The sequence below is a fragment of the Miscanthus floridulus genome, chromosome 4, assembly GCF_019320115.1.
Source record: "Miscanthus floridulus cultivar M001 chromosome 4, ASM1932011v1, whole genome shotgun sequence".
In the NCBI taxonomy this organism is placed as follows: domain Eukaryota; kingdom Viridiplantae; phylum Streptophyta; class Magnoliopsida; order Poales; family Poaceae; genus Miscanthus; species Miscanthus floridulus.
In genome coordinates, this window is record NC_089583.1 from 102,277,475 (window position 1) to 102,288,894 (window position 11,420).

Consider the following 11,420-nt stretch of genomic DNA (forward strand, 5'->3'; position numbering starts at 1 on the left):
CTTAGCTCTGTCGATCGATCGCCGGGGGGTGGACCTGAGGCTTCTAGTTGTAGCTCGTGATGGTATCCATTGCGGCAGCATACTTTTTATACTACTGGTACAGCAGCTACCTCCCCGTACATGCAAGCACGTACTCCTAGCAGCTTACAACGACGTGAGGAGCAACACATACAGCATTTTGATCGACGATACCTAGATGGTTTGCACGTAGGTGGTGGCTGTTGTTGTTGGAAGCTTGGAGTAATCCAATTATATATTCTTCAATTGTTGTCGGCATTTATTTCAAAAGGAAGCGTGTCCATTGCAGATAGATAATGAGGCCCTGATTTCTGTTAGTGTTAGAGCTTCACTTGCAGCAATCCACATCGTGTCAGCAACTCCCATCTTGCTGCTAAATACAAAGTCAAAGGCACACATAGCCACATTGCAATTTCCTATTGGCTCCTGCAGACACACAGCTTGGTAGCAGAATGTTAATTCAGGGTAGACACTGGTGCTGGTCTCACCGGATGAGAAAAATGGCAAGAGAATGAGATTACTAGGGGTGGGTGTTTTGGGGAGAGGTATTTCGCCGGGACTCATGAATTCAGTTCAAATCTGCAGTGAATGAAATGTCAATAGTGTTGTCTGGGCCAAAACATGCTCCATGCATCTGTTGGTCCATACATGCGACTTAGTTTCAAACAAACAAAATGGATTCGACCTGTTATAGCATCCGTATATCATCAGTGGAACTTTACAGTGATGTTAAAATATACAGGGTCAAGAATACAAGTGGAGAAAATGCTCCCCTCTATATGAAACAAGCTGCAGAAAAAGGCCTAAAAACAGCTTTCAGCAAAACTCTATTCTACTAGTGGGTTCATGCTTCATACCGTTAGTCGCTGAATTCTCACTCTTGGTAGTAGGAGAATTCTTACTTTCATCGAGAGAGGATGACACTAGGAGTTGGGGCAATTTTCTTGTCTATTTCTCACACAAGCTCACACAAATGCCATGCCAACCTGAGGGGTTGGGGTTACATATTTATAGGCTGCTAGCCAGCTAAGCATATGCCAAGATGCTAGTCTAAGATGCTAATATGTTGTCCTAGCTAAGATGCTGTCCTCTAGTCTAAGATGCTGTCCTAAAAACAGAAAAACAGTCACAAGGATCATGTGAGCAGCACAGCCCCACAAAGACCAGCCACACATGAGACTTATCCATCATTCTCCCCCTAAGTCTTGTGCGTCGTCTTGTGAGAGAGTTGAACCATCCCGGTCCTGGAGCAGAGCTCAAGGAACTTGATCCTCCCAAGGGGCTTGGTGAGCAGGTCCGCAAGCTGGTCCTTGATGTTGATGTAGCTCGCCTTGATGCTCCCTTCCTCCAAACAGCCTCGGATGAAGTGGTACCTCACCCGGATGTGCTTGCTACGTTCGTGGAACACGAGGTTCTTTGCCAGGGCAGAGCGGACTTGCTGTCCACCCTGAGCTCCACCGCTTTAGTGTCTCTACCGAGGAGATCACCAAGCAGTCGAGCGAGCCAGAGCGCCTGAGTCGAAGCGGTGGAGGCCGCTATGTACTCGGCCTCGCAGCTAGACAGGACCACCACCTGCTGCTTGACCGACTGCCAGCTAACGAGGCACTTGCCGAGGAAGAAGAGGATCCCGCTCGTGCTCTTGCTGGTGTCGATGTCGCCGGCGTGGTCGCTATCGCTGTACCCGACGAAGTGTGCCGCCCTAGGGCATCTTGGGTAGTAGAGGCCGTGGTCGAGAGTCCCTGCAACATAGCGGATGATCCTCTTCATAGCCTGCTGGTGCTCCGTCGTCGGTCGCTGCATGAACCGACTAACGTAGCCGACAGAGAATGCCAAGTCCGGCCGTGTGTGGGCGAGGTAGCGAAGGCTCCCCACAAGACGCTGGTACTGCGTAGCGTCCACCTCCTCCGTCGTGCTATCGCAGCTTAGCTTCAGCCTCTCCTCCATCTGAGTGAGAGCTAGGTTACAGTCGGTGAGCCCAGCTAGCTCAACGACGCGCTTGGCGTAGGCGGTCCGTCGAAGCGTGATCTCAGAGTCATCCTGGTGTACCTCGATTCCTAGGTAGAAGGAGAGAGGCCCCAGGTCACTCATCTGTAAGGTGGCCTCCATCTCTTCCTTGAATGCCGCCACCTCCGCATCCTTGGTGCCGGTGATCACCAAGTCGTCGACGTAGACACCCACCAGCAGGGCATTTCCTCTATTGCCCCGTCGGTAGATGGCCGCCTCGTGCGGGCTTTGCTCAAAGCCCATCCCCTTTAGCGTGGAATCCAGCTTGGCATTCCATGCCCTCGGTGCCTGCCGCAAGCCATAGAGGGCCTTGCGCAGGCGGAGCACCTTGCCCTCCTTGCCGGGGATTGCAAATCCCGGTGGCTGGTGCACGTAGACCTCCTCCTTCAAGTCGCCGTTAAGGAACGCCGACTTGACGTCCATGTGATGGACACGCCAGCCCTCCTAGGTAGCTAGCGCAAGGAGGAGTCACACGAACTCCATCCGTGCCACGGGAGCAAAGGCATCGTCGAAGTCGACCCCCTCCTGCTGCACGAAACCTCATGCCACCAAGCGAGCCTTGTGCTTGACGATGGCACCGGCTTCATCCCTCTTCAGCTTGTACACCCACTTAAGGGTGATCGCGCGATGACCACGAGGAAGGTCAGCAAGCTCCCAAGTGCGGTTCTTCTCAACCGCATCCATCTCCAACTGCATCGCGGCGCGCCATGCCACGTGTCTCTCGGCCTCTGCGAACGACCGAGGCTCGTCGTCGTCACACGCAAGGTGCAACTGCGCCTCTAGGTCGTGAGGCACCGGTCCCGGCACCGGCTGGTCGCCGAGAAGGTTCTCCATCATACAGTACCGCAACGGCTCACCGTCGCGGTACGCGTCGACGCGCTCCTCGTCGTGAGAGAGCAGAGTAGCGAGCTCAACCGGGCCATGCTCGACACGAGCTAGTGGTGGAGTAGACGTGCCCGGAGTGGTGCCTGTCAGTGCTGGAGTGCGTGGCGTTGCCGGCTGTGGTGGAGCCGGCGAAGAACTCATCGTAGCCGAGGTCCTAGCTGGAGAGCGTGGTGCTGTCGGAGTAGCAGGCGCCGGGGTCGGTGGAGGCTCGGGGACTGGGGTAGACGCGCTCGCCGAAGAAGAGCCGCATACTCCCCCAGCTCCCTCGAAGTGGACGTACTCGATAGAGAAGTCATCGTACGTTGGAGACGAGCCGTCGTCCACCGCCCATCCCCGCCCATCCTCACCCTTCGTCGAACACAATGTCGCACGCCATGCGCACACGCTGTGTCTTCGGGTCGAGGATGCGGTAGGCCTTCGAGCCCTCCACGTAGCCGATGAATACTCCCGGAGTGCTCCTATCGTCGAGCTTGCTGATGTGGCCAAGCTCCTTGGCGAACGCGAGGCAGCCAAAGACCCGCAAGTGGGAGACCGCCAACTTGCGCCCATGCCAAGCCTCGTACGGCGTCCTGCCGTCGAGCGCCTTGGTAGGCGAGCGGTTGAGGATGTAGACGGCCGTCACCACCGCCTCTCCCCAGAAGACAGCCGGCATCCGCCTCTGCTTGAGGAGGGCCTGAGCCATCTCCACAACCGTCTGGTTGCGTCGCTCGACGACGCCGTTCTGCTGCGGGCTGTACGGCACGGAGTAGTGGCGCTGAATGCCCTCGTCAGCGCAGTACGATGCGAATTCAGCCACCGTGAATTCGCCGCCATTGTCGGTGCGCAGCACGCACAGCTTGCGGCCGCACTCCGCCTCCGTAGCAGCCTGCGTGCGCCTGATGGCGTCCGCAGCCTCTCCCTTGCTGCCGAGGACCATCACCCACATGTAGCGAGAGAAGTCATCGACGAGCAGCAGGAAGTAGCGTCGTCCTCCCGGTGTGGCCGGTGTCACCGGGCCACACAAGTCCCCATGCACAAGCTCGAGCCTCTCCTTGGCTCGAAAGCTAGCCCGCTGTGGAAAGGGGAGTCGCCTCTGCTTCGTCAACACGCAAACGTCGTAGAGCTGCTCCACATGGTCGAGGCACGGCAGGCCTCGCACCATCTCTGTGGCACTGAGCCGCTTCAGGGCCTCAAAGTGAAGGTGCCCGAAATGCTCGTGCCACTGCCACGCCTCGTCGTCCCGACGAGCAGCGAGACAGAGGGGTTGTGCCACCTGCACGTTAAGGACGTAGAGTCGATTTGCGCTTCTAGATACCTTGGCAAGAAGGCGACGACGACGATCCCAAATCCTCATGACTCCGTCCTCAACCACCACGCGCGAACCGTTCTCATCCAGCTGTCCCAAGCTGATGATGGAGTTCTTCAACGCGGGGATGTAGTAGACTCTGGTGAGCAGCCTGTGCTCACCAGACACGGTGGTGAAGATGACGGAGTCGACGCCCTTGATCTCCACGCCGGAGGCATCCCCAAACTTGACGGAGCCTCGGACACTAGGGTCAAGCTCGGTGAAGAACTCCCGTCGACCGGTCATGTGATGGGTGGCGCCGGTGTCGAGGCACCACCCGTTAGTCTTGTCGTTGCTGGAGCTGTCGCCGAGGAGGGCGTGTGCTTTTGGCTCGTCGAGGTGGAGAAGAGCCGCTGCGGCCGGTGCCGCTGGAGGTAGCTCAATGCTTGCATGTGCCATGAACAGAGCCGGCTCCTCCTCTGCCTATGCGACGTGGGCCTAGCCGCGTCGTGGCTGTCGGCAGTCCTTGGCCCAATGGCCGAGCTGGCCGCGGTTGCGGCAGGCGTCGTCCCGTGCCGGCTTGTGCCTACCGGCGGCGCCGCCCTGGGCGCCTCCGCGGGCATCACCCTCGGCACGTCCTCGCGCCCCGCCCTAGGCGTCTCTGCACGCCTTGCATGGCTTGCCACGCTTGCGGCCACCTATCGCGGAAGAAGGCTCCCCCTTCCTCCGATCACCTTGGCTGGCAAGCCACTGCTCTCGAGTGAGAAGGAGCTTCCCACCAGTGGTGATAGGCCCCGAGAGGGACTGTGGCTCATCGCTGTCGACGACCTTGAGGTGACCTATCACCTCCTCGATCGACATCGTGGAGAGATCCAGCAGAGACTCGATCGAGTAAGCCATCTGCTTGTACTTCTCGGGGACGCAGCGGAAGAGTTTTTCGACAGCTCTCTCCTCACCGTAGGTGTCGTCGCCGAACTGCACCATCTTCTGCAATAGAGTGTTGAGACGGAGAGCAAAGTCATCAACGTCCTCACCTGGCTTGAAGGCCAGGTTCTCCCACTCCTTGCGAAGTGCATGCAGTGTGGACTTGCGGGCGCGGTCGCTGCCGATGCGTGCCGCAGCGATGGCGTCCCAAGCCTCCTTGACAGTCCGCTTGCTGGTAAGCGATAACTGCATCTCGGGCGGGACTGCAGCAATGAGAGCATCCAGCGCCCGTCGATCTAGGTCGTAGTCGACGTCACCGTACCAGACTGCCTCCCACATGTGCCGCACCTGGAGCTTTACCCTCATCACCGCAGACCACTCGACGTAGTTGGTCTTGGTGAGGGTAGGCCACCCACCGCCGAGACCGACGTCCCTGACAACAGCCTGGAGCCTGTGGTAACCACGGTACCGATCCGGGGAGAGAGAGCCACGCTGCCTGTGAAGGTCGCGCTCTCCATCGACCCATCGGTACCGATCCGGGGGAGAGAGCCACGCAGCCTGTGAAGGCCGCGCTCTCCATCGACCCGTCCGTCACCGTTGCCGTGCGCGCCTCCTCCAGGAGCGCCGCCAGCGCATCCGCGCCTATCTGGGCTGCCGCCGCGCTCGTGGGCATGCGCAGCTGCCCCAGGAGCGCCACCGCCGTGTGCGCTTCCTCCAGGAGCGCCACCAGCGCGTCCGCGCCTGTCTGGGCTGCCACCACGCTCGTGGGCGTGCGCGGCTGCCCACTGCGCCGCCCGCGCTCGCGCTGCCTCCCTCTCTAGCAGCTCGAGATCTGCGTCGGCAGTGTCGTCAGCGAAAATGGAGCTGCCGATGCTGCCGCGCAGAGCCTCGACTTCCGCTGCCGCCGCACGCGCTGCATTCGCCGCCGCCGCTGCTTCCGCCTCCGCTCTGGCTGCTGCCAGCTCCGCCGCTGCCAGCCTCGACGCCCTTGCCGCCGTTCGCTCGCGTTCCTCTGCCGCAGCAAGTTCGGCCTCCTGCCGACGCCGCGTGCTCGAGGCGACCGAGCGCTGAGACTGCTCGTGCTCGAGGCGACCGAGCGCTGAGACTGCTCTGCGGACATGACGTGCTATCGGGGGCTGCTGCGTGGGAAGAGGGCTGCTTCAGACGAGCTGGGAGAGGAGTGAATAGGAGCGGCTGGAGGAGCTGCTGCTGCCAACAGCTGGGACTGTTGTGGGGCTAGGAGAGAAGATGAGCAAGAGATGCTCATGCTACAGGATAATACGGCTCTAATACCAGTTGTTAGTCGCTGAATTCTCTCTTGTTAGTAGGAGAATTCTTACTCTAATCGAAAGAGGATGACACTAGGAGTTGTGACAATTTTCTTGTCTATTTCTCACACAAGCTCACACAAATGCCATGCCAACCTGAGGGATTGGGGTTACATATTTATAGGCTGCTAGCCAGCCAAGCATATGCCAAGATGCTAGTCTAAGATGCTAATATGTTGTCCTAGCTAGGATGTTGTCCTCTAGTCTAAGATGCTGTCCTCTAAGATGTTATCCTCTAGTCTAAGATGCTATCCTAAAAACATGAGCAGCACAGCCACACAAAGACCAGCCACACATGAGACTTATCCATCACATACTCATATCCCATCACATACTCATATCCCGAAAAAAAATGAAGTTAGGGATAATTTCTCAGGTGAGCTCTTGAATTTTATTTCTCAGACTAGTTCTCAACTGCTTCAAGACTGGATGCTAGCAAATCGTTCCATGTGTCCGTTAGTCCTGGCAAACACCAATGCATGCAATCATCGTGTTTTTTCCCACCAGTTGTTGAAGGGTGAGCATCAGCTCTGAATTCACTCATGCGAGTGATGTCCAGAACTCTGAAACTAGATTGTTCAAGAGCCTTCACCAAGTGTTGGTTTACCAATCGTGCTTCTACATTGGTGCTGTTATTGTCCAAAGAGAAAAATTCTTCCACCTGAACAGATTTGCCTCAATATGTTAGTCTAATTAAAAAACAGATTTTGCCAGAAACCATCAAAACAGTTTGTCATTCAGATCCAGTAATCTTAAAAAACTGAATAAGGGTTGAGTCATATTATCTTCAATAAACATTTTCTCATTCTTTATATTACAATTGTCCTACCACCCAAATCCATGTCAGCATATTATGCATGATGTTGGAACAAAAATTGAAGAAACATAAAGCTTGCATGAGGTGAAAAGTTTGCTATTTAAGCATTTCGTGTATTTAGTATCATATCAGTACCTCTTCTGACGACAAGGGCTGGTTACGTTGGCAAGATCCACCTTCATTCCAGTCACCACCTTCAAAATGTCTAGGAGATTGAGTCCGGAAGAATTTCACTGTGTTTGGTCTCATTTCTTTATTCGCAAACATTATCTGATGGAAATTATTTATTCAGATCATAAGAAAGATAAGTTGAATGCCATTCTGATAGACATACATAGGGAATTTCTGGTCTTTTTAAGAGATACAAGTATCATAAATCCATTCAGATCAAATTCACATGGTAAAGAATAGTAAAAGAACTGGCAAAATTCGTGAATTAGTTGAAATACAGAAGTATAATATCCATATACCATGGCAGTGTACTTTTTTCACAAAGAGAATTAGAGAAATGCCAGTCCATTGCATAGTACGGATGAAGTGGTTATTAGATATCAGCTAGGGCGCCCTAAACTGGAGCTTTTAGTAACATGAAGAAACAAGGCTATAGGCATACCATGTTTTGAAGAGCCAAATCCAGTCCAGCAGGTGGCAGTAAAGGAGGTACAATTGGCCTCCCCTTCTCAAAGAACAGCATTGGTGACCGTATTGGATCAAATTTCGAGGGTGCCCACCACCTAAGTACAAAACAAAGCAAATGAGGCCAGATGTAAAAGAATATATGCGTATTACATACAGAGCAAGATAAGACAATTTTTCAGGGATCAGGGAATAGCTGAGGTGGTAGGCTGCCCCTCATTATATATTATCATGTGTGTCACAATTTTGTCTAGATTATCAAAGCAGACAAAAACCAACATGATAGCTGTGGCGAAAATGAAGACAATTGAAAAGCCCTCAGAAAGATATACAGTGAGCTGAATCACATTCTCTTCCATCAGGCAAAAGCTATTTAGTGGCAACTACCAATAAAATTATATTCATAGGTTTCTGATGTATTAACTGGCTAGAACATAGTATATTGTAAACAAGAAGTAGTTCACAGTGCACTTTTGTCAAGTTTCAACTTTGATGGGAAACAATGTAACTATAGTACTTAGTTTGTATAATAACAAACTTGTTTATCTGTCAATTGATCATGCCAATAACTTAAATCATAAAATGCCATTAGTTTGGCATCAAGCTGTAGAACTGTTGATTTAATGCTTATTTGTTCATGAACAGTGAAATTCACCGATTCACGTACCAATGCCCAGTGTTGAAAATAAGAACATCATGGAAGCTACATGCCTCTACCCATGTTTGGTCAGGAATATCAACATCAACTCTGTAACCTTGCTTATATCCAAGAGATTCTAGAGTGCCTCCACTTGGATTCGCTGACCACCTACAAAATGAGTGATATGGGGTTCAATAAAAAATGACGAATTAGAAGGACAAAAGTATCGCCATGAACAAAAACATTCTGAATCAGCGTCTAATTCACATAAAAAAAAACTCGAAGGAATCAAATAGGAAAAAATAAAGAGACACAGTGACTGATAAGAGCATAGTTCTATTAACATTAACCCACTATTTATTAAACCAGGTAGCAAGAATGGCCGACTGGGAGGTATTTCAAAATTTTCAGTGCTTCCAAGTTACACCTAGAGTTCTAAACTGGAAGCAAGATATGCAAAGATGAAATAAAATTCTGGCATAAATAACAATACAAGTAGGTCATACATCCAAATAACCATTTTTTATGCTAATCCAAATGAAATGACACTTCTTACCTACCATAGCGTACCAAGAGATTTGTCCTGTGGTATGCCACGGTGAGGTTATAGCGCAGGAAGGTGAAGCCACGGTCTGCCCCTGCAGGACGCCATTTGCGAACCTCGCTACTGACTCCCCTGAGCATGCAGACTAATGAGGCAAACATGTTGCGGTTCAAGGAATCACCCACAAATCCTGCAATAAAGGTATCAGACAACCGTCAGCATAGCAAGGCAAATTTCTGAGACTCTAAATATATGAGCTTGCAACAGGCAGAAAATTTTAGTACACTTACTGCCTCAGAATTTGGAAGTGTGAATGAACCTTGCTTCTACCATGTGGTAATTCTAATAATCTAATTAGAAGCATGTCGCAGAATGGAAACAATGGAACATGCAACCATAGCGCCACATAACAACTCTAGAAGATGGAAACTGGAAAATATGATATACCTACGCAAATTAGCTTATGAGATGTATAAATAACTAACAAATGCATATCAATGTGCCCATGTTTGGGGGTTACTCCCATCCCCAACCAGACCACCAAGCAAAGGAAGGCATGCAATCACATTACTCGCTTGCTGACCATTGTATAACTAAGTGGACCGCACCACACATCGTCGCCACATTCTACACACTCGATAATCCTAGCTCCCGAATCAATTCCTTTGAAAACTACCCGACCACAGCACCTTGTCACCACCAAGTCGCATCGCATGTCAAATTTCTCATGCATTTTTCGGAAACAACAAACGGGCGCGGGCAGTTACCAATACTGGTGTCCCCGTGGCGCTCGAGGAACCGGCGCGGGTCGAGGCGGGGGAGCTCGCACTCAGGCCCACCAGCGGGCCTCCACCGCCAGCGGAGCAGGTCGCGGGCGTTGGCCTTGCCATTGGCGATGCAGTTCCAGCCCTTGAAGATCTCCTTGCAGGCATGGTCGTAGCGGAGCGAGGAGCCCGCGACGGGGTCGCGCACCCACTCGCCGGCGGAGTAGTCGCAGGCCCGGGACTGGGAGTTGGGCTTGCGCGGCGCGGGGAGGGGTCGAGACGAGGGCGAGGAGGCGAGGTGGAGGAGCAGCAGCAGAAGGGGAAGCAGGAGGAGAGGGACGACGAGGGCGCGCCGCCGAGGCCCCGTGGCCGGGCTCCTCGCCGGCGGCGGCATGCGAGGGAGGCGGGCGAGGTTGGGCGAGCGAAGCAGATCTCGTGCTTTGCGCGGTGGGCCTACAGTACACAAGCTCGTGCCGAGGAACTTTGCTGGGCCAATAACGGAGAAGGGACAAGTACCGGGCCTTAACAGGCCGAGTTCGGGCTGGAACGTACGTAAACATTAGTGTGGGCCAATCCCGTGAGCAGCTTTCCTTCTCCGAACGTGCACAAGAATTGCAGTCTGTAGACGCAGCAGAACGGAAAATGTTCCTCCTGTTCCTTGGTCCTCATCAGAAACCATCGTTTCGGTCTCTGCATATTACTGCTCCCTATTCCAAATTATGAGTCACTTTATACTATGCATCTAGATATAATAATATGTCTAGATACATAGTAAAATCGACTAACTAGAAAAATTAAATCGACTTATAATTTAGAATGGAGAGAGTATACACCCCTACGTAGAGCCCTAGACAAGCTATTTATTGATTGACCTCGATCACAAATAAAAAGGCATTGTTGATTACTCGGCGATGATGCATGTGTTGGTGTGATTTGTGCAAAGTAAGTGCTTCTTGCTTCAGAATAGTTGTTGTAACTTGTAAGTAAGCCTTGCTGAGTGCTGGAACTGGAAGCAGAGGATAATTGTTTGGCAGCCGGCAGACCATAGTACCGTACGGCAACGCAACGAGATGAAGGCAGGCAGGCTGGCTGGAGCGTCATGGTAGCAATAGCATCCTAGAACTAGCTGGCGTCATACAGTGTCATGCCTACGTACGCGTACGTCCTCAGCGAGACTCGCCGCCCGCCGGGCGGCATTGCGTGGAAGCTAGTGGTATAGCGATCGAGTAGCCTGCAGTTCCAAGCAGGAATGGTGCCGTATACCGTATACGTTGTTCTCCCGTACGTGACATTTTATATAATATATGCAGATGCAGGAGGCCAGGGCCAGGCTGTGTGGCGCGGCGTTCGTCCTCGTCGGTCCACGCTGATGAAACCGTAATAATAATGGCCCTGTTCGGCTTGCTGAATCTTGACTGAAACTGGATAAAAAATATTGTTATAGTTGAATTGTTGTGAAAGAAAAATACTGTTCCGATTGAAAAAACAAGTCGAACAAGCAGGTAAGCCAAACGACCCAATATCATCCTAGAAGAGTGCCTGTGCACGCGTTTCCACTTGCAGCTTGATCCGGCCGGTCTGGACTGGACTAGTCTA

At 52.5% G+C, this 11,420-nt stretch overlaps 1 protein-coding gene across 1 annotated transcript; it reads right to left on the reverse strand.

The window, feature by feature from the left end:
- Positions 1–6,497: 6,497 nt before the first annotated feature.
- On the reverse strand, positions 6,498–10,283 carry LOC136552373 (protein trichome birefringence-like 13). Its single transcript, XM_066543921.1, has 6 exons — positions 9,828–10,283; positions 9,073–9,250; positions 8,544–8,684; positions 7,854–7,974; positions 7,376–7,510; positions 6,498–7,084 (listed from the first exon to the last, which is right to left on the reverse strand). The coding sequence occupies exons 1-6, from the start codon at positions 10,216–10,218 to the stop codon at positions 6,827–6,829; spliced, it is 1,224 nt and encodes a 407-aa protein (XP_066400018.1). The 5' UTR covers positions 10,219–10,283; the 3' UTR covers positions 6,498–6,826.
- Between the last annotated feature and the right edge of the window lie 1,137 nt (positions 10,284–11,420).